Genomic DNA, 27,717 nt, shown 5'->3' on the forward strand with positions numbered 1-27,717 from the left:
TTTATACTTCTCCAATGTTTGTGTTTAAATAATTTCAAAAATCAAAGGATAAGAAGGGTGATCACCTTCCAGGCCAGGGTCTGTGCGTGCTCGTAGTGCGACCTTGCAATTTCATCGCAATTTTTTTACAAATGCTCCAGCAAAATCTGGCATTTTGGGCTGCAACGATCCCCCAAATATGCTGCGAAATCCTGGAGGGACTGACTACAACACTGTAGTAACAAAACACAATTTGCCTGATCAGGGCTTTTCTGGGAAACCTCATGCTTCCACAGCCTTGAGAACTGGTTTTCTCTGTGTGGGGGATGCCAAAAAAGATACAATGAAAGCTCCATGGTCATAAATTCATCTAATAGATTATCCTCACATGGCACAGGCTGCTGTAGAAAACTGCATATTGTTTATGGAAGACATACAAAATACATTTTTATCTGTACTGTATCAGATACAGTAAAATACCACAAAAACTGTAGAGGGACTAACTAAATGTGCAGCTCCCACATTGGGAGAAACACTATTAGGAGTCAGAGTTAGCGTAAAGGTCAGAGTTCACACTGTAGATGTGTGACCCCACAAGTAGCACCACATTCCCCAGGCAGCCCACTCTGACAGGGACGGATCTACAGTAACACAGCTGATATGAAGTGAAATTTACAGTGGATGCCCTCTTTATAGAATTTAAGGTTTAAAAGAAAATTTTTCCTGATTGAACATCCACAAATGAAAGCGAAAAAATAAATGACTGAAAGAATTCAAGGTCTTGTGAAGCTGCCCTGTAGGTTTTTGTCCTTAAAAATATATATTTTTTTAAAACCCGTTGCAGAGAAAATACCGTTTAATCATCATTGTGATGATCAATTTGAAGTGAAAAACATGAATATTTATGAAAGAGAGACGATAAAATGCATTTGTCTTTGCTGTGCTGCCCCCTGCCTGGCACTATACTAAAAACAAGAAATGGTCACAAATTATAACAAACTTACATACTAACATACAAATAAAGAGAATGGGTTTAAAAATGCTCATAAAAACAATTTCATACAAAATAAAGCCACAAAAATAGATCTGTGTACAAAATACATCTTAAAAAGAGAGAGTGAAACTTCAAAGTACTGTAGCTGTGCAGTAGGAAAACAATAAAATACGATTCTGTCTTTGTCTAAAAAGGATTATCAACTAAACCCTCTAACTGGCATTGACACAGACACGCAAGTAAGTTGTATGCTAATGTGTTGCCCATTTCTGAGTACATGTAGATTAACATAAGCTTGCTCCTTTTTTCTTTCCAAGATTTCGGTGAGTGTATGCACAAGTGTGTGCATGTCTGAGGAGGCAGTATTTACACAGAAAATATGAATGAATAAATCCTCTGTTTGGAAGTGTAGTTGTAACAGAGGAATGTGTGAGTGTGTGGCAGTAATTAGAGTGGAATGAACCATTGTGTGCCCTTATTGAGAGGCTTAAATGCAAGGAATGCTGCGTTTGTGTGTGTGTGTGTGTGTGTGTCTGTGTTAGTCAATACTGGGGCTGGTACTTGGGGAAAAGGTAGAGGTCTTTGCACAATGAGCTGGTGAACTCTGACATCTCTTTGCAGCGATGGTGGGCGGTGCCAGGAGCATAACCCTCCCGCTCCTTAATACGCCTGTTGACCTGGACACAGATGAGAGAGAGGAAAAAATAAATAAAAATAAAAAAGAGAAAGATTACAGTGATGTTGTAAACAAGTTTACCAAACAAGAAAGCATATTTTACACTATGAATTCAAATATGTGGGTACAGGACACTTGTGTTCACCTGCACCATGATGTCTGCAAGGTGTGTGTCTCTGGCTTGGAGGCGCAGTGTTGTGTTAAGTTCCTGGATGAACCAGGATCCTCTCTTGGTGTTCCGCATGGCTGCTGTGCCTTGAGGAGCAAGAGATCAAACAGGCTTAATACATCCAGATGAGATGCAAGGAGACAGATCCAAGATGGTGTCTGCTATTTACATGACTGGAAACCGAAACTATCTACTAGTCAAAAAACAATCTTAACATCTAAAACCGTGATAGCTGGCGAGGAAAAGAAGTCTAAGCTCAGACGGAAAGGGTGGCACAGCTGACCGGAATCAACCACAACAATTTTAACCCTATTTAGCATTGCACTTCTATAAACATCAAAATCTATGCAGCAGAGCCAGACATATTGGTTTTATTCCACGCATTCTTCTTTTTGGTTGGAGATCAGGTATATTATGCTTGTAGTGGCGAATGTAGCCTCAAGTCTCAAGCAGAGATGAGAAGCAGGCTACAGAGGTCTGGTAACCTCACAGTTTTTATTTTAAAACTTGTCATTTTCAGCTCCAAGCTGAACTTGAGGCAACTTCTCAGACTTTCGCACAGCTCCCTCTTTAGTCACAGAAGGCTTATACAACATTTCACAAATTCAGTAGTACTTTCCAAGCACTGTAAACAGACTTTGATGTGTCAAATCGGTGGATTTCCTTTTAAAGCCTCTAATATCCTCTCATATTGGTTTTGTTGAAGTTAGTTCCTGTGCATTGCTGCATGCAATACCGGCAGAAAACAGGTGCACATTAAAACCATAGTTGGGTACAGGATGAAATCTGCAGAGAAAAAAAAAGGCAGATAGTCCACACACTGATTTATTTCTGATGGTTGAAATGTCAACTTCTTTTGCACTGCATTGGTTTACTGCACATCTCTACTGCCTCATTCATTTTTATTGTTTTGTTTTTTGCACTTCTGTTAAACAACACATTTAATACATAAATCCAACCCAGAAAATCAAAAGGGACAGACTTACAAATTCTCTGACCTTTGAGAGATGCAAAGCCACAGAGCATGTCAGACCGCTGGGGCAGTTTAATCCTGGGCCTCCCCATGTCCCCTCTCGGTCTAGAGTGTGCATCCCCCTGTCCTTCCCTTCCAGCATCCAGCTGTTCACAGCATGGTGAGCAGGTCCTCGCTGGCCCATCTATCTGCTCGACTCCACAGTCCATCTCCTCTGGAAGACAAGAAAGTTTCAATTTAGCCAACATTATCTGACCTTTTTTTCCCCTCCAATATAGCTGCAAAAAGTACTTTATTAACGTTAGGTTAGGATTTGAAAAATAGTGGGGGTGCACTAGAAACTATACTGCAGGTTGGCAACAGTGATGAAAAATATTGTAGGTGTTATGGGTCCTGAGTGTGGTCCCATATTTGCAATCATGTCTTACAATTACATTCCAGGATATAGAGTTCTATTTCAGTCTTTGGATCAGAATAAAATCTGTTGAGCTCATTCAGCTCGAAAGACATCACACATAGCTAATAAACAATTCCAGATACATTACACATTTCGCGATTTTTACTCACTATGACCACTAGCCATTACTGAACACTGTGCCAATTTTACATACAGTTTAGCAATAAAACAAAAAGCTGAGGCAACTTTAAGTTTTTTTTCATGTTGGTTTTGCGCGCTATGCTATATTCTCACTAACCTAGACAAAGTTTTAAAAAGTAAGTGAATACAGCATGTCACGTGAATACAACAACCTGCAGCAGGAGGAAGTCTGTCGCAAGGTGCGCTAAAGTTAGCTTCTTGTCTGGTTGGGGTCTGATAAACAGTAAATTCATCAAATTCAGAGCCCTTAACGCTCTTTTCCAATTTATTGTAGCTATATTCCATATTCCACAGGACCCTCATGAGCGCAGTTTCCCTGGGAAATCAGCCGCCGAGGCTTTCGTCCCAATTTGTCACTGGCTGAGGAGAAAATGCTGTACTCGCGCTGTTGTTTATTTGATTGCCATAACTTCACAAGTGATGACGTCCTGTCCCTGTTCCAGTTGCTCACCCTCAAAAGGGGAGAGAGAGCGGGACCGTTAGCTTGAGTTCGGTGGAGGGGACCGCTCTGCAGAGCCCAGAGTAATTGCAACTTCCTGACATTTCATAAAAATCTGAAGCAGCAGAGTCAAAATATATTGTGGGAACACTGCACTACCGTAAGCTTGTGACTGCTACATTTATTTATTGCATACATGAATATTATGAGTAGACTTGGGAGGTTTAGAAATGTATTATACATAGATTTTCCTAATTCCACATTAATGATGATAGAGGTGCGTGTAGAATAAGATCGAGAGCCTTACCTCCTCTGCAGGCCTGGATGAAAAAGATCTTTGGCTTGTTCTGCAGCAGGGGACAGTGTGCATTGTCAAAGGACTTAAACACCCAGTCCAGCTGAAATTTAACAAATGACAAAGTTACATGTCTGAAAAATGGCTGCATCTTTACCCTTGAATGACATCATATACAAACTAATAAAGATACCAAACAAACACACCTGCACCAGCTGTCCATCTGTACCATATATAGCTCCATCCACTCCGTGGGAGAGCAGACACACCACACAGCTGTCCACTGTCCGGTGGTCTGGTCGACGGCAAAAGTTCTCAATGCACGACCTCATGCCCTACACAAGGCATAAGGAATCAGGACAATTGTGGTTAACACAGACTGTTGCTTTTTAAATACTGAACAGGTTAGTAAGGCAATCATGTGGTTACATTGATCATTCTGGGTTTGAGTGGAAAATGTATTTAAAGTCAAGTTCTCCCCACTCCCACAACCAACACCCATCCTTTGCAAAGTGTGTTTGCTTTGTAATACACTGAAAATGGAAAATGTGCTAAACAAACCTCACAAACGTTTTTTTTCTACAAACACTGGCTGGGGGATTTTCAAAAAACAATTCAAGGACAAAATGTTGTTCCACTCCCTTTTACAACTTCCCTGTTCTAGCTTTGTCTAAATAAGATGGATGGTTTGTGTTTCAAATAACATCCTGTAAATACATAGTGAGCCTGCGTCTGTGTGTGTTACCTGAGCAGTGAGGTCTCTGTGGACTGTAACCAGATAGTCCAGCTCTGTGAAGACCTTCCTGAGGACCTCGTCGTCCACCTCACCTCCCTTCCTAGGGTCAAGGTCCGGCGCCGCACAAGGATCAAAGGTCACGTTACTGATCACCAAAGCAAGACCACGAGGGGATGAATTCATTCTGTAAGACTGGAGTGCGGGAAGTGAGAGAGAAAAACAAAAAAACATGGTAAAGAACCCATTTCTTCACCAGGTTTCAGGGATCAATTTGTCCAAAATAACCTAAATTTGCACACAAAAAAAATCTTGTTTCTATAAAAGGCAGGGTTTCCCGCAGCACTTTGCAGTTTAGGTGGGCGCCTTAACAACACGTGCATGCCGCCTTAACTAAGTCTTCAAAAACAAAAACAACAAAAAAGAAAATCCGCCGTGTTACTCTGTCCTGTTTGAGTGGCTGTAATGTACAAGTCGCATCAACACAGTCTGTAGGAAACAAGGTAACGGCGAGTTGTCAAATACCACCAATCACAACGGAAAGAGCATTTGCTGGCGGTGAGCGTAACGGTTGTTTATTCACATTTAAAAAGGGATGAATCGCCAGTTTGTCAACAAATGTGCGGGCAGCCAGGGCATGCCCGGGCAGAGACGGGGTGAGTGGAGCGTTGGCATATGGCAGGCAGAGAGCATTTATATATGTATCTCTGTCCTGTTCTTCACATCAGTGAGGCTTTCTTCTCTTGTTTCAACGAAGTGAATACATGACGAAGTGACTGGAACTATCCATCACCTCTCGCGCGTGGATTCTCAACGTACCGGCGGTCTTTGAGACATAGCTGTTGTTCTGTTGTTAAATCACTACACACAGTTCACAACACACGGTTAGTTTGCATAGTTAACACTACATACAGTCAAATTACGTGTCCTGTTTTTATTTTACGCATTCTATCTGCATTGAGTGAGTGAAGCTATGGGCTCTGCTCTGTTATAGCACCTTTTTATTTTTAAAACAGTTTAATGAGGTTAAAATTGCACAATGCAACTGTTATATTGAAAAGCTGGTTATTTATGAATTATATATTATTATTTAAATTTAATATTTAGTATAGTGTGTAGTACCCCCCCCCCCAATCAGATGGCAACCCTACCACCTTAACTAACAAATTTTCTGCGGGAAACCCTGAAAGGCATTAACACCTTGCCTCTAGACATAACATTATTCTATTACTTTTTCAAATTAACACAACTTACAATCCCTACATTGTATGTATCTCTGCATTTAGTGCTGTATATTGACTCAAATCCAGATATTTGCTGCAACACTGAAGGCAAGTATTTCTCAAAAGGAAACAGGTAAAACATAACAGGGTAACTGACCTGGTAAAGAGAAGTATTTTACCTGATGGCAGTGAGAGAGGTAAAAGTCGGGAGTGCACGGGAGCACAGGAGTGTTGATGGGACTATCTGCATCCAGACTAAACTCCATGGACTCTGCTGCACACACAAACACATTAGACATTAAACTTTGCTTGTTACAAGTTAAACTGCTAATGCCAAGTTTTCACATTGTATGCTCCCGCCAGCCATGTAACAACAAACTTTGTACTACAATGCTGTGAATGAGTCACTCTTGGGGCGTGGCGCCTATAGGTACAGACAACAGCTGAACTCTAGAGCAACTACACTGCTACACTTCTCTCAGTGATAAGATTATATAATAAACAGTTCACACAGACTGGACTCTCTTTAAAGCTGCTGGATAAAACATTTTTTTTTGTTGAGGTAAATTTGATTACCTGGCTATTTAAACTAGACAACAGATGAGCCTTTTTCTCCAGACACCACCCATAGTCTCCACGGAAACAGAAAAATATTGACAACAACATCGGACACAGAGGAACATATTTTAACCTGAATGCAGGACACACTGCATCCCCACTCACCATGTGTCCTTGGTCTCTTGGCAACAATTTCTTCTTGGGTGGGAAGTGGAAGAGAATAGTCCACACACCTCTGAAATTCAAAAATCATGCACAAATTATTGATGACAAAACATCAGTTGCTTAACACACACAAACGAAGACAGATAATGAAGGATTTTGTTCTTTGCTGTGGCAGCAACTGTTGCTTCTTGTGGAAAAATGACAACTGCACTCCTAACCTAACTTGTAGGGAATCTCCTGCCTGCTGTGTGACTACCTCAGCAGGCCATCTGGTTGTCTAAAGGCTCTGACACAGCAACCCAACGGCCGACCGTTGGCAGAAAAGGCAGTCGGACTGATCAGTTGGCTCCCCGACGTCAAAAAAGTGCCTCGGAACACACCGAAGGGACGCCGACTTGAGCTTATGACGGCACGGAACACACCAAACGGATAGAGCCCTGCAAGCCCGTCGGGGTCCGACGGGGCCGACAGGCTAAGCCCATTCGGGCCGGGCCGTTTTTTTTTTTTTTTTTTTTTTTACAGATCGGGCTCAGGTCGGACTCGGGCTTATTTTAGCTTCTCTTCTCATTGTGCCCATCTTAAGGCCGTTTTACAGTTGTGCGAAGGCTCCACGCAGAGCTCTCGCCGTAGCCTATGTAAGTGGCCTGATGTTTATACTTGTGCACTGGTGTGTGCGTCGAGCTGCATGTGTGTGTGTGTGGGGAGTGTGTGGTAGAGGGAGAAGTGAGAGAGTGCCGGCGATCGGAGAGAGTAGTGACTCTAGAGTCATAGTGACAGAAACAAAGTGTCTCCCCTGTGTTTTCTGACCACGGTGGGGAATCTGTAGCAGGAAAGGTTGGCCCTCTCCTTGATTTCATGTTGTTTATGGAGAAGGTGTGACGTGTGTGTGTTTGCGTGTGTAGCAGAGACAGAGCACATCAGAGAACGCGCGTCAGATAACGCGCGTCAGAGAGAGAGAGAGAGAGAGAGAGAGCGCGCGTCAGAGAGAGCTTAAAGTGATTGATGTTGGTCTAGGGTCGGGCCGGGTTCGGGCTGAAAAAATTGCAGGCGTTGTCGGGCTGGGGTCGGGTAGGGCTTGAACACCACGGGCCAGGGCCGGGTTAGGGCTGGAGTTTTTGGCCCGTGCAGGGCTCTACAAACAGACTCGAGTCACAACCTCGCCAGACTGTCCAATGGCCAATAATCGGGTTGGTGTGTCGGACCTTAACATAAGATGGATGTGGTTTGTGATTCTTACATCTGTCTGTTTATCTCTTCCTCTTTTCTTTGTCCTCTGTCTCTCTGTCATCCTGTCTTCCTCCCTGACTGGGATTAATTCTCTGAATGGTGACTCTGAGCGCAGGCAGCTTTCTGAGGTTTGGACTGGACATGACGAGGTGCTGCTCACCACACTCTCTTCTTCTCTGTCTACTGAGGATGTCTGCGGAAGACCATTTCAACTGGAGCATACGGTTATCAGAAATCTCTAACTTTCTTCGATCTGTGAGCATGTTTAATTGACTTACAATTATGAAACTTCATTAAAATACATATTCAACGGCACAGAGTTCTCCAGAGATTAGTTTTTGCTCTGTCTAAATCTTGTGAAAATGTCAACAGTGACAATAACTAATCCTGGTTGAGGGATTATAAGTACCCTGCTCACCTCACTCTTCTTTTCTGTTGTCGCCATTACTAGTCGGCCTGTATTTCCCTCGGGCTCTTCCTCAGGCTGAATAATCTGTGAGCAGAAAAACGTCTTAAAAACTGCACTAAGTCCCTGGTAGGAATCTGTATACTAGGGCTGCACGATAAATAGTTTTTTGTATCCTCCTTGTGATTTCAACTGGCGCGATAAACACATTGCGAAAGTCTGCTACACATCGCGAAAGACACTCAGGGATTTGCGGAGTTAGTTGAAATAAAGTACCAGTAGGAAACTGCACTTTAAAATGAAACTATCACTTTTTTTTTTTTTTTAATAGTGCCTTTTGTGTTAACTTCAATGTTCAATTTGTTCAACAAAAGAATGTTAGAAATATTTCCTTTCAGTCTTCTTAATTCAATTATTATTATTATTAATTGTTGTATTTTAGCAGTATACTAAAAGCAGCAGAAAGGCAGAACTGAATACTTGAACTTCAATACTTAGCAATGTGTTTATTTATCACTAGTAATATTGTTATTGCAATACTCAACGTTATTGAATATTTTCCTAATATCGTGCAGCCCTAGTGTATACTGTAGCTTTTTGGTGTGTGTGTGTGTGTGTGTGTGTGTGTTTGATGAAGTGCACAATAACCTCTACAGGCGTATCTCTGCCATCCTTTTCTGGGGATTGTGTCAGCAGGTCATACAGATGCTGCTGCTCAGTTTCTCGCAGAGCTGAGCAGAAGCTGCTAAAGGCTCTGGGTCCCCGTTTTGGCAAGAATAGTAGTAAGCGCCAGCTTCGTTTCTGAGATGTTTGCTCAGCCTGGAGTAGAGGAGATCAGACCAGAAAATCTAATTATGACTGGAAAAGATGACATCTTATAGTACATTGCATTTACCATTATCTACACCCCTAATATCATGACATTTTGTTTTCCAACCATTGCTGTTGACGCACTACAGTTAGGCGTCACCACAATCATTCTAACAATAAAATAGCATGATTTCAACCAGACACTGATTGATTAAAGGGGGCATCTCAGGTGGTAACCAGTTAGTCATCCAGGGAGAAACCCATGCATTTACAAAAACTAAAGGCTTTGTCTTTGGCAAGCTTTTATTTTTTCGCGTTTTGGTAATGTTACCCATGCAAGACTAAAACTTTAAAGTCATCCAAAATTCCCCTCTAACTTAGTGGATCCCAGACCTAGTGGATCCCAACCTATTTGGCTAGTCATCCCTTAAAATCTACTTGTGACTCCTCATCGAAGTTTGAGTCCTTAGTGTGGGCATGCATGGCGATTTCGTTTAATTTAAAACGACATTTTGAAAGCAATTTTAGCAGGTGTAGGTAGCTTACATAAGACAGTCAGACTGCTTGTTACCTGCGGGTCCTAAATGAAATGATATCCATCTATCAGTGTTAACATACCATGATGCTCTCTGCCATGCTTTCGGTTAGGATGTTGTCTGCCTGTAAGGACTGTATGAGCAGCTCATCCACCACCAGCTGTTTGCAGAGAATTTTGGAGCATCTCCGAAGAGCGCGTCTGTCCCGCTCCAGCATGCCACACTCCAACATTTTGCTCCAACGAACTGTGCACAAGACCGGTGACAAGACACATTAACCTCCGTAACAATAAGACGGAAGTTAAACCACAGTATAACAAGGTGACAGGCAATGTCAACAACTCCAGCGTATTCCTACATCATAAGTTACTATGTGGTCATGATTAGATACGTTAGCAACCAGATTGTGTATCGTTGTACACCTCACTGTTGCAGTTAACTAATGAGTTTGCCAAGACAATAACTGCATGTAAAGCTTTATATTGTAATTACCAAAACGGCATGATGCAGGAGACTGTAGTAAAATTATGTTGACAATTAAGCGTTGATGGCTAATTACCAATGCTAACTACCTAGCTAGCTCATTTCGGATTGCCCCTTTTTTCTTGCATTTAAGTGAGCGAAATGTAATTCCTTCCAAACCTACTTCTTACCGTTCATCTGTTTCTGCAACAGATTATCAAACCGTCAAAAAAGTACAGTAAAATGTCGACGTATTTCACACAAACATCCCGTTCTTACTTCACACACGAACAACTTCCGCGGGGTATCAGGACTGCAATGGAAGTGGATGAGGCTACAAATCGTCGTTTGGATTCTGACCAATGACAGGAACATATATTATGAGTGGCGTTTCATATCTCCAATCACCTGGTTTCAGACAGACGGGGTCCACCTACCGTGAAATTACTGAAAGATAAGGGCTTCAAGAGCATTTTGAATTTGAATCTTTTTTCTGTAAATAAGTAGCCAATTGATAAGGAGCACTTTGACGATAGGCAGAAACAGTTAACTAATAGAGACCCGTGGACTGCTATGGGATTCAAAATAAACAGAGGCGTGATTAGCTCAAAATCATAAAAACAACATTTAATTAAGATATGTAATTAACAGTGGTGAAATGTCTAATGATATTTTACTGAAATATTTTACTTAAGTATCATTTTGGGGTACACTACCCAATGAAATAGAAGGCAACGTTTTTCTGTTTAAAGAAATATATATATATATATATATATATATATATATATATATATATATATATATATATATATATATATATATATATATATATATATATATATATATATATATATATATATATATATATATATATATATATACATACAGGCCAAAAGTTTGGACACACCTTCTCATTCAATGGGTTTCCTTTTTATTTTCATGACTATTTACATTGTAGATTCTCACTGAAGGCATCAAAACTATGAATGAACACCTATGGAATTATGTACCTAAGAAAAAAGTGTAAAATAACTGAAAACATGTCTTATATTTTAGATTCTTCAAAGTAGCCACCCTTTGCTTTTTTATTAATAAGGGAAAAAATTCCACTAATTAACCCTGACAAAGTACACCTGTGAAGTGAAAACCATTTCAGGTGACTACCTCATGAAGCTCATCAAGAGAACACCAAGGGTTTCCAGAGTTATCAAAAAAAGCAAAGGGTGGCTACTTTGATGAATCTAAAATATAAGACATGTTTTCAGTTATTTCACACTTTTTTGTTAAGTACATAATTCCATGTGTTCATCAAACTTTTGGCCTGTACTGTGTATATATATAAATATATATATATATATATATATATATATATATATATATATATATATATATATATATATATATATATATATATATATATGAATAAGTCTTTACTTACTGTGGACGAGATGGTGAGACAAGGTGTAACCTGGGACCTGCCTGGGACCCTCTGAGTGTGAGAATGAACAGGGGACCAGAAGTGTGTCAGGGGATTATTCATAAAATGTCAGTGATGACTCATTATGAAAGCCGTACATTTTGACAATGTCGATGAAATTGCTCTGCTCTACTCTCTCATCCTGTCTGTCTTTTGCTACAACCCCCTGGCTCTGTGCACAAAAACGTACGCTCCTTTAGCCTCCACTTTTTTTTATGGGATTCAAAATAAACAGAGGCATGATTAGCTCAAAATCATAAAAACAACATTTAATTAAGATATGTAATTAACAGTGGTGAAATATCTAATGATATTTTACTGAAATATTTTACTTAAGTAACATTTTGGGGTAATTGTACACTACCCAATGAAATAGAAGGTAACATTTTTCTGTGATAAAAAATAAATAAATATAAATATATATTATAAATATAAAATATATATATAAAAAAAAAAATATATATATATATATATATATATATATATATATGTGTGTGGGCACCAAGGTAGCTCACTTGGTAGAGTAGTCCTCAACGCAGCGGCTGTGGGTTCGGTTCCGACCTGTGGCCCTTTGCTACATGTCATTCCCCTTCTCTCTCTCTCTCTCTCTCTCTCTCTCTCTCTCTCTCTCTCTCTCTCTTTCTTGTCTAAGCTGTCCTGTCACAAATAAAGGCCTAAAATGCCCAACAAAAATATTATCTAAAAATATACTGTATGTTTGTGTGTGTGTGTGTGTGTGTGTGTGTGTGTGTGTGTGTATGTGTGTGTGTGAAATCTTAAATATCTCTATAAATAAACGTTAAATTACCAAAAATAGGCATCCTCCAACCATATAGATACTGACGAAAATTATTGGAAATGGAAACAGAAACAAAACTAAATTGGAGCAGAGAGTGTCTGCTACTGGCAGATGAGGTACTTTAGAGAAAAATTATTAAAAGAAAGGGAAATTTAGAAAAAAAATAAACCACTGGAGATGGAAAGGGAAGGCTTTATTAGTTACATTTTCAGTTTGAAAGTGATGTAATACGTTTGCTTAGTTTACAAGAAAGCAACACTTGAAACTGGTTAAACACAACTTCCTAATTCTGAATTATATCCTTAGCCAAATATATTATATATTACAGTCATTCCAAAAAACAGTCAGGAAGTGTTTACTTCTGTCTCTGTACTGCATCTAAGATTCAACAACATACTCTCAATAATTCAGAGACCACTGAAACTCTTTTAACAACAACTGTTAACAACTGTTCGGATCAAGATTTTACAACAACAACAACAACATAAACACAAAAAATGGATAAGCTTGTAAAATATAATGCATTGTTATTGTTCACCTTACATGGGCGCTTGCCAAGTGTTTTAGAAATCTAAAAAGTTTGTGTAGCAGAACTTAGTTTTTTCCTTCTTCCCTGCCACATTAATCATCTCATGACCCTTTAGATTTATCTGGTGATCCTTCAGAGGTTATAATGTTGGGAACCTTTTTAAAGTATAGCTACTAGCAAACTACACCAGCAAAATACTATTTACTGTTTATTGTTCCTCTTAGTACAACATTTTTACTTTTATTAGTTTGATAAATATGTGCTCTGCATCCCTCTTTCTTGAACGATACAGACAGTATTTGTCTAAGATATGCAGTTAATAGAAATGGGATTTTGTATCATGTGAGACACCATTAAAATGTGCACACCTCTTATCTCTGTCTCGTTCCCTTTCTTTCTTTCTTTCTTTCTTTCTTTCTTACTTACTTTCCTTCTTTATTTCTTTTTTTTTCGTTATTTCTCTAAATCTTTCCTTTTTAGTTCCCTTTCTCTACTTCCCTTTCTTTTTTCCTCTCTCTCTCTCTCTCACTCTCTCTCCTCCCCCCTAACCTCAGGCTTACTTTGCCCTCCCCTGCTGTCTATCTCCTCACCCTCACTGTGTGTGTGCTGTCAATAATTGATGATCCTTACTGACTCAAAGGGTAACAGGTCCTGGAGAAAATGTCTCAGCCCTTTATTTATTTATTTATTTACAAGTCTATCTTCAAGTCCAGTCAGTCTGAGAAACCACCATGAGTGTCTATTCAAGCAGCAAGATCGACGGCATGAAGCAGCCAGACCGTGTCCGTTTTATAGTTTGTGGCGGTGGCTACACCTGTGACCATGAGCGGGTTAATACTGAATGTCTGGCTGACAGCAGGACAGAGCGAGGAAAGGGAAGCTTAAATGAGTGAGAGGCAGGGGGCAGAGAGGAGGTGGAGTGACAGAATGATAGAGTGAATTAATTCAACCTTGGCCAGCCCTGATTGACTCAGTAGCAAACTGGCATGTACAAACATTCACAGTGACACCAAAGCCATGGAGAGAGAAAAGAGGAATGACATGTCTTTCTCCAAAAAGAGAAGTTTCACTTTTGGGGCATATGGAGGGTGAGTAAAGACACTGTTTGTCTCAAATTAGGACTGGCATTTCCAAGTCAATTGAGTAGCTACCTATACTACATGATAATGGCATTATTTTGTAGATATATAAGTAATTCAATCTATGTTAGATTATCTGTTTTCTTCTCCGAGTAGTTCTCACTTCCTTGTTTACAGTGTGGACAAATTCACATGTGGGGATGAGACGAGGTGAGGTTTTATTTTCCATTTTACTGCAGCTGTTTCGAGCTAATATTCAAGATTTATTGTATAAAGTAAGAACTGAATGAGAAGTGATGAATTGTGCTGTAAATGAACCTGTTGCTGCAGACCTGAATCAGCAGAGGACAACATACTGGACATCAGGGACTCTCCTGCCAGTGACAGAAAGCCTGTCCTCTCAGCCAGCAGCAACCAGAGGGTGATATCATTAGCATGTTCAGCTTGCACCTTCCCCTCTTATTTTAACTGAATATACTATATATACTATGCTTTTTCAAATCCTGCATTTCTCAGGAAGTTTCCATTTGCAACTGAACCATTTGTCATGTTCCTCTTCCTCCCCATGTTTCTCCTTCCCTTTCTCTTTGTCTGCATTTGCTGCCTGTTGTTTGTATCAGGACACAGAGCTGTTTGAAATAATTGAAAAGCTGCAGGTGAGTTAAAGCACGATTGATCTTGCGTAGTGCGCGTGTTCAGCAAGAGAAGTTTCTTATCATCTTATCAATACTTCCCTCGTCCATCAGGGCAGCAGGATCGATGAGCAGAGGTGTGAATTCCCTCTTCCGCTGAAGGTTAGTCTTCAATGTGAGAATAAGAAACACACAGAGTTGACTATATACGAGTTTGATCCTGTGTGTGTGTGTGTGTGTGTGTGTATGTTAACCTTTCTATAAACGCCATGACATTTGTTCCCCAAACAACAGAAACGACAGGCCCTCATCATCATCAGGTGCTCCTTTGTCTCTATTTTAGTCTCATCTTTTAAAGATAGGTGGAGGAGACCTGCCGCTCATCCTCCCTCCGAAGCTGGGGGGCTTCTGGATAGACCCCCCTCTGGAGAGGCTTGCAGATGTGAGTCCCACCTCCTCCAACTGTGGTGTTGATCCAGAGAGCTACGACATCATGGAGAGAGACAGGGAGGCCAAAATCTACCACGAGTTCTTCCGCTCGCGTGTAAGCAGACTTTATCTAAAGTATCAAGTAATGTGTTAACTTTCCGGAACTTGTGATTTTATCAAATTGTGTTCCCTTTAGTACCATCACTCATTCACAGCAGTGGATCCATCTTTGGGGCCTCTGGTTCTCTCTGTGTGTTTGGAGGAAGAGGAGAGCAAGCTGCGGGTGATACTAAGGTAGAGATCTTAAGTCATTTCAGCCAACAATGAGATAGTTTTAGTATAATCCAAGCTGCAATACAACTAGAAGCATTTCCCAGAGCATCATGCTTTCTCCCTCCACTCAAAAATGTGTTGCTCTTTGTAACGTTACGTGGATGTTTAAGCTTCACTGTGCAGAATGATGTTTGAGCAGAGGCTTTACATTTTCATTTGAATGTCTCTGTATGCAGTAACTGTTAATTCCAAGTAATCCTGCATCACAGACGATAATGCCGAGATTGTTTCTTGTCTCACAGAATGAAGCAGTGCACTCTGCATGGAGTTTTCTCTGTCTCTCTTTTCCCCAACATCCCATCTGCTGTTGAATTAGCAAAGGTATCAAACTATTATTCTGGTGAAAGAAGTATTCATATCCAATACTTAAGTAAAAGTAGCAGCACTACACTCTAACTATGTACATAAGCATTATTAGCCAAAACTACTTTAAATATCTCAAGTAAATGTTGGTTGAGTGTCTTTATTTTATATGTTATAATTTGTATTGACACATCAACATGTATGAAACATTTTTATTGTTGTATCTTATCTGAGGTGGAACTTATTATATCTACCTAATATCCTGTTATATAGTTTAATGTATTTAAATAAAAAACATCATATTTTGTAAAGTGATTTATGGTGATTTGTGGTTTTGTATGTAGAATTTCTATGTAAAATTATAAAAAATAATCTGCAATGTAACTAGTAACTATAGCTGTCAAATAAATGTAGTGGAGTGGTAAAGTACAATATTTCTTTCTGAAACAGAGTGAAATAGAAGTATAAAGTAGCATAAAATAGAAATACTCAAATAAAGTACCTCAGAATTGTATTTTAGTGCAGTACTTGATAAATGTACTACCTTGTGGTTGATGACAAAGTCTATAAGATGACACATTTTCTCTCTAGATGCTTTGTGACAGAGTGACTGTCTCAAAGTTTGAAGTGGTCAGCTACCTCAAGGTAATGCTCTATAAAATGACCAATAAGTAAAAATGAATGACCACTTATTTTAGACAAATCCTCTGAAAGCTTCTCTCCCTCTCACTCATCCCTCAGGCTCCAGAACTCATAACTGCATTTGATGAACACAGAGTGTCTCCTAATTTCAAGTTTGGCATTTTGTACCAAAAGGACGGGCAGGTACAAAATTGTGCAGAAAATGTCCTGCATTCATAAAAATGACATATGAAATATGGCACCATACCATACCCACCGTCTCTCAGACAACATCCATCTCTCTCTAGTTCACTGAGGAGGACATACTTTGTAACAATGAAGAAAGTGAAGAGTTTAAAGAGCTCCTTTCTATTTTGGGAGAGACGGTTCAACTGGAAGGCTTCACCGGGTAAAGTTCACCATGTTGCCATGTTGATGTTGTTCAGCCGGATGAATGACACATGCAATGCAACATGTAACATCACATGATTTCTTCTTCTCACTATTATCTCAGGTTCCGAGGAGGACTGGATGTGTGTCACGGTCAGACAGGAAGTGAAGCTGTCTTCACTTCCTTTCATGGGAGAGAAATCATGTTCCATGTTGCAACTAAACTGCCTTTTACAGAGGGCGACCCGCAGCAGGTCAGTTACTGTGTCAGCCTGATGATTCACAGGAGCCTTTCTCAGGGTATTTTTGATACTAGTTAGAAAACAAATGTCTTGAACAAACACTCATACACTTTTTCCCCCCCTACACAGTTACAAAGAAAAAGACACATTGGTAATGACATTGTAGCTTTGGTCTACCAGGAGAGCCAAACCCCGTTCCTGTCTGATGTTATCAAGTCTCACTTCCTGCACTGTTTCCTGGTGGTCCGGAGGATTCAGGGTCCAGAGGAGAAGACAGGTGAAACTGCGTACCAGGTGAGTGAAAAACAAGCCCAGTTGAATATATCATCCCTATGATAAGTGGAATGCTGTCATTTTGTTTTAACTGATTCACCCTTACATTAAAAACTAAACTGTATTTTTTAGAGCCCGACCGATGCTGGATTTTTTAGGCTGATACCGATATTAATATTATAGAGTTAAAAAAAATCCTAAATGTCGCATGATATTTGTTTCTTTAACATAGACATTAAACCTAACAAACATTTTTGGATAAGAATATTTTAAAGTTGGAATTTTTATCAAGATATGTGATATCTGTGGGACATTTTGCAGTAGAAAAATAAACTTGTCACTGCTCTCTAGTGGACAAATGATGTCATTCTAAACAACCGATTTTTATTACTTTAATGGTAGTCTATATCTTTGACGTTCCACTTCCGGGATTGCGGTGCCGCAGGAAATTCCACTTCCACTTTCTTTGTGTTGGAATTTTAAATTCGGTGGATTAATGAGGACTATTGTTGACTGCTCCTCAGATCTCTGCAGGGTAAATTGAGACAGCTAGCTACTCTGTCTGTCCAATCTGAGTTTTCTCTCGCACAACTATTTTGTAGTGGCTCTGTGTGGAGTTTAGCGCCGCCCATGGTGATTCTGATTGGTTTAAAGAAATGCCATTAAACCAGAGCACATTTTCTTCCCATCCCTGAATGCTATGTGGAGTAGCCAGACCCTCCTTCAGGGCGCTTTGGAGGAGGGTCTGGTAAAGCGAGACTACTTTGACGGTAAAAATATCATCAGCTAATATCGGCCAATAATTGCAGCCAGAATAGTTTATCAGTCTAATATTTTTTTCTTATCTTCATAGGTGGCTGTCACAGCCAGAGAGGATGTTCCTCTTTTTGGTCCGTCCCTCCCAGATCCTCCCATCTTCACAGATGTAAGAATCAATACAAAGGTCACCAAGCTGTTTTAATTTCTCTAAATATTTGAAAAGAAATATATAGGTTGCAGCAACAGCCAAACTTTTAATTTCCAGCATCTTTTTCTTTACTGTCTTGCTTAGTCTACCAGTGACTAATGCAATCTTCACAATAAACATCAAAATGCTTTTCCAAAGATTTAATGCTTATTTTTATTTTCCATAATTTTTTGGAATTGTTTCACCACCACCCACAACTTATTTAAATTCTTCCAGTGTATTAATAGTGTATTAATAGAATATTTAGTATGTACAGTATGCTGTCGGCTTTGGTTTTACTTTTTGTCACTTTTCTAGTGTGAACACTACTCAAAACCTGCTTAGAATCAGTATTTAGTATGGAATTGGAATACAGTCCAGCCTTTGTCTTGTGGTCCTGTAATGCCTTGGTTTTTGATCAATATTTGTTTACTTTTGCCTGCCTATGGCCATTGTCTAAAAAACCTTGCTTTGATCGTCCACTCAGTAAACTTAGTTATTTCTCCACCTGTCATGGCTGAGTCCACACCTTGCTTACCTGAATCACTACAGTACAAATGAATTATTGAGATGCATCACAAGTATCCTGTCTTTTAGCGTTCCCTGCTGAGAGAATTCCTTCTGACCAAACTCATCAATGCGGAGATTTCCTGTTATAAGGCTCAACAATTCAGCAGGCTAGAGGTAGAAGGGAAAAAAGTCTTTATTTATACTCTTTATTCGTAAATATCCAAGCTTGTTCTCTGATTTCTCTCTGCCATGTGTGCTCTCCTGTCCCTCTTACCAAGCTCCGCACTCGTTCGTTGCTCCTGGAGAGCCTGCAGGCTGAACTCTCCACCCGTTCCCAGTGCATGATGGGGGATCCATCTCTGTCTGTTCTCCCATCTTCTGAGGCTACACGGGGGGTGTCTGAGGGAAGTGGAGGTTTCATTGAAAACTTTAAGGTAAATGTTGGCCTCCCAATAACTAGTGAAATAAATGAAAACAGAAACAATTGTATCAGAAAAGAATAAATTAATATAAAAATTAAGTAATTTGTCACACAAATAAATGCATTTAATTGATTTATTATTTTATTTATTTTCAAAATAACCTGCATATTTATGCTCTATGATCTATGCTTCTATGCTATTATTTTAATAGAGTAATTTATGTATTCATTATAATGGCAGCTTTAGTCCTCCATACACTTGCATCTCCCATACTATCTCTCTGTACCATTTCACTTCTGAATCTCTGTTATTAGAGAGCCATAAGAGTGCGGAGTCACTCTTTCGAGACTCTTGGGGTGCCAAAGAAGGTTGGTGGCAGTGTATCACAGAAGCCAAAGGTAAAAATTCACAATGGGATTGAATGTGCTTGACTGAATAAATACGTATTGAATGGTTTGAGCTAAACATTTTCTAACTTTTCTATCTTGCTTTACAGACAGATAAAGACGGAGAGAGGTAAGACTTATGGACACAGGGAAAAATGTTGGTCTTATGATTAGAAATACAGATAACTGTTGTCTCTGCTTTACAGTGACAAATCTCCAGGACCTCTACCTGCTGACAGTCAGGGGCCGACTGAACTCAAAGATCAAGCAAGTCCTCAAGAAGAGACATAAAAGGAAATATCAATTTGTAGATTTAAGTGTTTATATAGTTATACATTGCTAGCCTATGGTTACTACTTTCTTATCCTGTTGGATGGCTTAAATGTAAATAGAGTGTAAAAGTAAATAGTATTTTTGAGAATATATTTATTTTACTGTCATAGCAGTATTCAACATTTCTTAAAAGCTTAACATTGTATTTCAGTGAAATGTTTAAGATATAAAATGGCCAGGATAGGCTTAAATGTTTTGAGTTTACACAGTTTTGAATATCAATAAAACTCTTTACTTCAGTGGAGAGGAGAGAGAGTTAAGGAACAGCAAAGGAAATTAGATTAAGATTAGCACAATATGCAGAAAATGAAGAATGGTGATTGTTTTGTTGATGACGATACATATAATGATACCAGTAAAACATGATTATTAAAAATAGTTGATGTTGGCAATTTAGGAAACCAACATGCAAAAAGAAGCAGAAGAGAGGAAGAAGAATAAAAATACTTTGAGTAAAATTCTGAATTAAACATATTATCATCGAAATGTATTATATGACATAATTGGAGTTATTATTACTGATGCTGTAAACTGCATTTCAGGTTTTCTGTGTAAAATCTTAATGCAAAGTAACTAGTAGATATACTGTAGTTGTAAAATAAATTTTGTTTTAATATTCTACATAAATTGATAAATAATAATGATTAAGTGAAATATTTAGCAGAAGCATAAAGTAAAAGTACCTCATGTTTTTAATTCTTGGGAATACATCTTTGAAAATATATTGTCATTTAATTATCAACTTCTTTTTTTATTAATTGGTTAGTGTTTAAAATTAGACAGAGGTGCAAAATAATATACAGACAATAACACAAAAAAGTCAGACATAACAAATGGATTTAAATTTTGTTTTTTTTCCCAAAGGTTTTTTTTTGTTAGTGGGAGAACTATATAGATATTTCATATTTGTATGTGTTTCTTTCTGCGCATAAAGGCTATACAAGTTTGGGATTCTGATGTTGGGGAGAAACGTACATTTATTTACTGTTTTCTTTTTTGTAATTTTCTAAATTAAGTTAGTTTTTCTTTTTGTCATCTTTCTTCCTTATTTGTTATTGCTTGTTTGTCTCCTTAAGTTGAGGCGAGATCCGTTGTATACAGTAAGCTTGTCGTCTTGACCTCTTCTGAAAACATTTCTTATGTTTCCATTTTCTAGATATCTAAAGAAAATGTAGTCTTTTTAACTTGTGCTGCACTGTCCTGCTCTGCACTCCAATCCACTAGGTGGCGGTATTGCGCCAACACGTTGTCTTGCCAACCGCTAATAAATTCAAAGAAGAAGACGGAAAGAAGTTCATCAAGTTACACATGAGTTGCTGTTTCTCCCATATGTCAATGGTTTCTCCAGAGGAGGGCAGTAATGTGGTGGTTTGTACATAAAATACAGACAAGAACATAACCCTGGCGGTCAGACATTGTTACTGAGCCTATTTATCCGTGTTGTTTGCAGCTCAACTGCAGCTAACTTAAAAAGCTAGCTACGTCTAAAATGGTAACAACGGTTCCAGCTAATCCTGCGATGTGAAAGACAACAAAGGGGATTTCTGTTGATGAGATACATTCATCATAAGGTATTGATTTGACTTAACAGTAGATCGAGCAGCCCTGCGGCAGGTTAGTTGAACCTTGACACACTGCGCAGTGCACTGACTCCAAGTAAGAGACGCTTTGTATAACGCTTACATTTTAGTATTAAATTAAATTAGTGTTTATGCGAACGAAAGTAAATTAGAGTCACTGACCTCCGCAGACCTGAAGATGACATCTAAGAAAGTGATCGAGTTGTTCTACGACGTGGTTTCTCCGTACTCTTGGCTTGGCTTTGAGGTTTGTTTCTTACTTCACAGACACAGACTTAGTAAAAAATAAAAATCAGTCTTTTTACACGGACCGTGTGTGTTTACAGGTAATGTGCCGCTACAGAGACGTGTGGAATATAGAGCTCAAACTGCGCCCTGCTTTTCTGGGTGGTGTCATGCAAGGAGCAGGTAAACAAACGTTGGTGGAAAGTAACTAAGTACATTTACTCAAATACTGTACTTAAGTTCTATTTTAAGGTACTTGCACTTATTACGCATGCATTTTAACTTTATGTACTTTCAGATTTAATTAATTATTGACAAAATATTATCAACAAATAAAATATGATGTATTATTAAAGGTTAAGATAAGATGCAACATAAAAGTGATGTACACATTAATGCATTAATAATTATAACTCAATAACATAATATTCCAAAAAACTGGCCATTCTGCATAATGAGTACTTACTTTTGGTACTTTAAGTCGGATATATTCAAAAGGGGGTCCGTGACTAAGTAAAAACATTTAAAAATGTTTTTAAAAGTTTATTTTTTTCAACAATTAAAATATAAATAACATTTAATTTACACATTGGAGATAAGCTTACTATAGGTAAGGTAGCCACTATGGTAGCCATACAGTTATACAGTACATTTAGTAGGGGGTCCCTACTTAGTCTCTCTTTCAGCTAAGGAATCCTTGGCATTAAAATGTTGAAGACCCCTGCTTTAAGTACATTGTGGTGCTAATACTTTAACTTTAAGGGTTCAGGGGACAGGCAGCTAGCGGATAGCGAGGAGATGTTTGCTTTATGTGACGAAAAATGTTGTAGCCTAAAAAATGCGTTGCATCACTTAGAGCACCTTTAAGTAACATTGAAAGAATATCCGTGTGGACACTAATACTGTTATATTTTATACAATATTTATCTTTCATGACAGGAAACAAGCCCCCTGGTCTGGTTCCAAACAAATTCCTGTACATGACCAAAGATCTGAACCGCTTGTCAGAGTATTTTGGTGTTCCCCTGCAGGCTCCATCAGACCCCTTTGAGGCCATGTTCCAAAAAGGTAAGCAGGATCTGATGGGATCCATGCTGTGATGTGTATTGATTAAACCATGGCTGGGTTAAGTTGGTAATTCAGCTTTGCACCAAGACAGCGGTGGTACTATTTCTTTATTGAGCAAAGCTAATAATGCAGCGAGTTTCAGGTCTTCTGTTTTCTTCGCCTAGGATCCTTGTCTGCAATGCGATTTGTGGTAGCAGTACAAGAGAGGGAGAAGGGTGGAGACGAGCAGGTGGAGCGGGTGTCCCGGGAGCTGTGGAGAAGGATCTGGAGTGAGGACAAAGACATCACTGCACCTGCATCACTTTCTGAGGTACCAGCTTATCCAGCCTGGCGGTGTTTGAGAAGATTAAGTAGTACTCTTTAGTGTTGTGCTTGTCACATTGTTTGTTTGTGCAGGCAGCGATGAAAGCTGGACTGTCTGACAGCGAGATTAAGGAAGTGCTGAAGCTGTCCACCTCAAAGGAGATCAAAGACAAGCTGAAAAGCACAACACAGTGTGCACTTGATCATGGGGTCAGTTTTCCTTCAGGTCTCCTTTTTAGATTCAGGCAAGAGACAAGACATTACTTATGACCAAATTCTCTTTTATTGCGTCTTCCCAGGCATTTGGCTTCCCCCTTGTGGTGTGTCACGTAAATGGAAAGCCAGAGGTGTTTTTTGGATCTGACAGATTTGAGCTCATGGCCCACTGCATTGGTGAGAAAAATGTTGTTCACAAACACACATAATGTAAAAGTTGGGTTGGGTATCGTTTGGGTTTTTTCCGATACTGGTGCTAAAACGATACTTTTAAAACGGTGCTGGTGCCTGAACTGATACTTAAAAAAAATAGGGTAATAGGGTATTTTACGGTAATTTTGAATGCACAACGAGGCTTACTAGTTTGAAGTGAACAGCTGCATACTGTTAACGTACTGCTGTTGGAATCCTCTACAGTGAAATACAGTCTACACTTCACACTTTTTAGCTCTCAGCATTTTAACCGTGTTTAATCCAGCTGCTAGCTAACGGTAGGCTAACGTTGCCTGCTGTCAAGTGAAGTGTTAACAAGTGTCACGTGCATCGATGCTCCTGTTGCCCCTAACGTCTGTTTCAGAGCATCATAGATCAGCACAAAAGGAATTTAATTGGCACCGAAATGAGGCAACGAAATCTGCGTTACAATTTGGTCCGGTAGATACCGGTCGTTTAGGCGCTGGTGCAGTATTGGCAACGGGTTTCGGTACCCAACCCTATGTAAAAGTGACAATAGAAAGATTGAAGTGACACTTGACATAGCCTTAATCTACTATAGCATTCACTGTAAGTCACCCTTGATAATATTCATGATTTTATATAGAAATAGTGTCTGAGATTTATGACCAATCTAATTTAGTTGTCTGTTTCAGGGGAGAGGTGGCTGGGACCTCAGCCTGACAAATCAACTGCCAAGCTGTGAGATACTGTATAAAGCTGCCTTCAAACACTGTTGGTGTGCTCATAGATTCTAATTTCAATAATGTCTTTGACTCTTCTAATTCTTCAAATTTCATATTTTTTGTGCCTTCTGAAACCAAGCAGTATATTTCCAATAGACCTTTAATAACAAATAGTAGTGTAAATAAGGTAACATACCATTCCACTGTTAATTATGTGCCTATTAAAAATAAACATTGACAACTTCCAGATGATGAAGCTGGTCATCTTTTCTATTGAAATTCAAAGGTACGAAAATGTTGCAATTGTGTATTTGTGCATTATGTAACTTGAATTTAATATTTTTAGCCATGCTATTGGCGTGGCTCTACGGTCGGTCCACCACTTTGGTACAGACTGAAATATCTCAAAACCTTGGCCAGACATTCATAGTCTCAACAGGATGAATCCTAATGACTGGCAATCCCCTGGCTGTTCCTCTAGCACTACCATGAACACATTGACATTTGTAGTTGTGGTGAAATGTCTCCATAACTACTGGATGGATATCCAAGACATTTAGTGAAAGCATTCATGTCCCCATCAGGGTGAACTGTAATATCTTGTAATCCTTTAACTTTTCATCTAGCATCATCATCAGGTAAAAAAAAAATTCATCCCCATCATCTTCACCTGTACTTTGTTGTTAAGTGCTAATTAGCAAATGCTAACATGCTAAACTAAGATGGTAAACATTTCCCCTGCTTAACATCCGCATGTTAGCATCGTCATTGTGAGCATGTTACAAGTGGGGGAAATAAGTATTTGACCCCTTGCTGATTTTGCAGGTTTGCCCACTTACAAATAATGCAAAAATCTACAATTTTAATCATATGTACATTCTAACAGTGAAAGACAGAATCCCAAAGAAAATTCCAGAAAATCACATCATGTGAATTTATTAAAATTGATAACCATCTGATGAGGAAAAACAAGTATTTGACCCCCTGGACAAACAGCATGTTAATATTTTGTAGAAAAGCCATTATTGGCCAGCACAGATGTCAAACGGTTTTTATAGTTGGTGACAAGGTTTGTGCACATTTCGGCAGGGAGGTAGGCCACTCCAGAACCTTGATGTGCTTCTTCTTCAGCCACTCTTTTGTTGCTTTGGCGGTGTGCTTAGGGTCGTTGTCGTGCTGAAACACCCATCCTCGACCCATCTTCAGCTCTCTCACTGAGGGAAGGAGATGTCGGTCCAGAATTCCACGATACATGGCCCCGTCCATCCTCCCCTCAATACGATGGAGTTGTCCCGTCCCCTTGGCTGAAAAGCACCCCCAAAGCATGATGTTGCCACCACCATGCTTGACGGTGGGGATGGTGTTCTTTGGGTTGTACTCGGTGTTCTTTGCCCTCCAAACACGACAAGTTGAGTTGAGGCCAAAAAGTTCTATTTTGGTCTCATCTGACCACATCACCTTCTTCCAGGCCTCTTCTGAGTCGTCCAGGTGGTTAATGGCGAACTTCATGCGGGCCTGTACATGTTTCTTCTTGAGCAGGGGGGACCTTGCGTGCGCTGCAGGATTTCAATCCATGACGGCGTAGTGTGTTACCAACCGTTTCTTTTGTAACTGTGGTCCCAGCTGCCTTCAGTTGATTCATCAGTTCCCCCCTTGTGGTTTTGGGATGATTCCTCACCGTTCGCATGATCAGGGATGCCCCACGAGGCAAGATCTTGTGTGGAGGCCCAGACCGAGGGAGGTTGGCGGTGGTGTGGTGCTTCTTCCATTTCCTGATAACTGCACCGACAGTTGATCTTTTCTCTCCAAGTTGCTTTCCGATTCTCTTGTAGCCCATCCCAGCCTTGTGCAGATCAACAATCTTGTCCCTGATGTCCGTAGAAAGCTCTTTGGTCTTGCCCATGGTGGTGATGTTGGATCCTGGTTGTTTGGGTGTTGACAGGTGTCTTTTATACAGGTAACAAGGTGAGGCAGGTGTATTTGATGTAGATAATTGGTTCGGATTGGGGCTGTGTCTTAAAGAAAGACTAACTGGCTTGTAGGAGCCAGAATACTTGCTGTTTGTCCAGAGGGTCAAATACTTGTTTTTCCTCATCAGATGGTTATCAATTTTAATAAATTCATATGATGTGATTTTCTGGAATTTTCTTTGGGATTCTGTCTTTCACTGTTAGAATGTACATATGATTAAAATTGTAGATTTTTGCATTCTTTTTAAGTGGGCAAACCTGCAAAATCAGCAAGGGGTCAAATACTTATTTCCCCCACTGTAGCATGCTGACATTAGTATTTCACTCAAAGCAGCATTGTGCTTGTGCTGAACAACCTTACAACTGCTAAGATGTCATGCAGTGTTTGACAGTTCACATGATCTATACAAAAAGGACTACATTTTTTATGTCACCCCAATGATATTCTTATTGTTGTTCTTAAATAAAGCAAATCATTGTAAACCAATTTGGGGCAGACGCCTTTCTGGACGGGTTTCCTCCCACATTTCAACTCCATGCAGGTTCGGTGGATTGGAAACTAAATTGCACATAGGTCTTAATGTTAGTCATGTGTATGGTTGTCTGTTTGTGTTTGCTTTGTGGTAGACTGATGAGATGTCCAGGGTGTAACCCTCTTCTTTACCAATAAGAGCTGGGATACACCCCGCCGCTTGCAACACTAACCAAAATATATTTATAGATAATGCAGTGTAATGGAAATTAGCTTGGATCAGAGTTACTTAAAATGTTCTTAATGTTATTCATTTGGTTCCAAGAAAAGTCTGGTATATGTCATAATATTGCAGTATTGGAAAGTAATTCATTAATTGCACTTAGATACAAGTTTGACGTATTTGCAAACGTGTACTTTTTCTTTCGCTACGTTTGTTTGACAGCTACAGTTACAAGTTTATTTTCAGATAAAGATTTTGCATAAAAAACATATAAGATTAAAAAACAATGCATTATTATACAGTATATTCAACTTGTGTTTCCAAATCTTTTTGGCTTGTGATCCCTTAAAATCAGTGTCTAGTTCAGGCCCCCTGTTCAGATGTCTGTCCTGTCTTAAAATTAAAATTAAAATTGTTCAGATGGTTTAATTTAAATTTAAAAGTGTTTGAGGCTTAAAGAGTTGGGAACCACTGGACTAAACTATCCAGTCACATATGAAGTAGTTAAAACTAGCTGCACCTCAACCAGCTACAACAGTACAATTTTACAAGTAAAATATTTACTTGTAATTGATCTCACATTGTTGTATGGATACTTTTGCTTCTACAACCACTGTAATATTGCATTCTCTTAATTGACAGTACACGTTTTATATATTTATATAAGATGTGGGATTATTTATCTACATTGCATGCTTGTAACTGGAAATAAATACAGTTTATTATTGTTGACTAAATACTCCAAAGCGGGCAAAGCTTGTCATACCAGTTCCAGTACAATGTAGGCCAAACATGCTTAACAAAAGGCCAGAAC

General features: G+C 39.3%; 3 protein-coding genes across 19 annotated transcripts in view; 2 read left to right on the forward strand and 1 right to left on the reverse strand.

Moving 5' to 3' along the window:
- casp2 (caspase 2, apoptosis-related cysteine peptidase) overlaps nt 1–10,586 on the reverse strand; it is a 12,107-nt gene extending 1,521 nt beyond the window's left edge. Inside the window, exons 1-13 of one of the 14 annotated variants that reach the window (XR_003692801.1) lie at nt 10,435–10,572; nt 9,864–10,027; nt 9,084–9,254; nt 8,448–8,522; nt 8,040–8,222; nt 6,803–6,872; nt 6,259–6,350; nt 4,869–5,051; nt 4,330–4,458; nt 4,136–4,226; nt 2,817–3,005; nt 1,795–1,904; nt 1–1,650 (exon numbers count right to left, since the gene is read on the reverse strand). The exon at nt 1–1,650 is cut by the window's left edge and continues 1,230 nt beyond it. Coding sequence is in view for 10 of the 14 variants with exons in the window: in XM_028580965.1 (XP_028436766.1) it covers nt 1,535–1,650; nt 1,795–1,904; nt 2,805–3,005; nt 4,136–4,226; nt 4,330–4,458; nt 4,869–5,051; nt 6,259–6,353; nt 6,803–6,872; nt 8,040–8,222; nt 8,448–8,522; nt 9,084–9,254; nt 9,864–10,027; nt 10,435–10,441 (1,595 nt within the window). In the remaining 4 variants the exon portion in view is untranslated. The other 13 variants (XR_003692800.1, XR_003692799.1, XM_028580970.1 and 10 more) reach the window with 13 other exon arrangements.
- Nucleotides 10,587–13,661: 3,075 nt separating this feature from the next.
- On the forward strand, nt 13,662–21,252 carry rap1gapl (RAP1 GTPase activating protein-like). Of its 3 annotated transcripts, none has more exons than XM_028580962.1 (19): nt 13,662–14,136; nt 14,284–14,337; nt 14,458–14,548; nt 14,748–14,783; nt 14,874–14,921; nt 15,103–15,303; nt 15,385–15,482; nt 15,764–15,842; nt 16,416–16,469; nt 16,566–16,649; nt 16,754–16,854; nt 16,960–17,089; nt 17,207–17,371; nt 18,204–18,275; nt 18,894–18,980; nt 19,085–19,240; nt 19,543–19,626; nt 19,725–19,744; nt 19,821–21,252. In XM_028580962.1, the coding sequence occupies exons 1-19, from the start codon at nt 14,066–14,068 to the stop codon at nt 19,903–19,905; spliced, it is 1,716 nt and encodes a 571-aa protein (XP_028436763.1). In that variant the 5' UTR covers nt 13,662–14,065; the 3' UTR covers nt 19,906–21,252. The 3 variants fall into 3 exon arrangements, with proteins under 3 accessions (XP_028436763.1, XP_028436764.1, XP_028436765.1); XM_028580963.1 differs by having other exon boundaries at nt 15,118–15,303; XM_028580964.1 differs by having other exon boundaries at nt 14,305–14,337.
- LOC114557530 (glutathione S-transferase kappa 1) lies at nt 21,234–24,490 on the forward strand. 2 transcript variants are annotated; one of them, XM_028581057.1, is made up of 8 exons: nt 21,234–21,603; nt 21,698–21,774; nt 21,854–21,935; nt 22,692–22,820; nt 22,985–23,130; nt 23,217–23,333; nt 23,423–23,516; nt 24,209–24,490. In XM_028581057.1, exons 2-8 carry the CDS (start codon nt 21,706–21,708, stop codon nt 24,256–24,258), a joined length of 687 nt encoding a protein of 228 aa, XP_028436858.1. In that variant the 5' UTR covers nt 21,234–21,603; nt 21,698–21,705; the 3' UTR covers nt 24,259–24,490. The 2 variants fall into 2 exon arrangements, with proteins under 2 accessions (XP_028436858.1, XP_028436857.1); XM_028581056.1 differs by having other exon boundaries at nt 21,235–21,774.
- The last annotated feature ends 3,227 nt before the right edge of the window (nt 24,491–27,717 follow it).

The sequence above is a fragment of the Perca flavescens genome, chromosome 6, assembly GCF_004354835.1.
Source record: "Perca flavescens isolate YP-PL-M2 chromosome 6, PFLA_1.0, whole genome shotgun sequence".
In the NCBI taxonomy this organism is placed as follows: domain Eukaryota; kingdom Metazoa; phylum Chordata; class Actinopteri; order Perciformes; family Percidae; genus Perca; species Perca flavescens.

Coding starts and splice junctions, on each gene's coding strand:
- LOC114557530 (XM_028581057.1), top strand. CDS start 21,706: ATGACATCTAAGAAAGTGATCGAGTTGTTCTACGACGTGGTTTCTCCG. Junction 21,775..21,853: donor ACTCTTGGCTTGGCTTTGAG/GTTTGTTTCTTA, acceptor GTGTGTTTACAG/GTAATGTGCCGCTACAGAGA. Junction 23,517..24,208: donor GCTCATGGCCCACTGCATTG/GTGAGAAAAATG, acceptor TGTCTGTTTCAG/GGGAGAGGTGGCTGGGACCT.
- rap1gapl (XM_028580962.1), top strand. CDS start 14,066: ATGGAGAGAGAAAAGAGGAATGACATGTCTTTCTCCAAAAAGAGAAGT. Junction 14,784..14,873: donor AAATAATTGAAAAGCTGCAG/GTGAGTTAAAGC, acceptor CTCGTCCATCAG/GGCAGCAGGATCGATGAGCA. Junction 17,090..17,206: donor CAGAGGGCGACCCGCAGCAG/GTCAGTTACTGT, acceptor CCCCCTACACAG/TTACAAAGAAAAAGACACAT.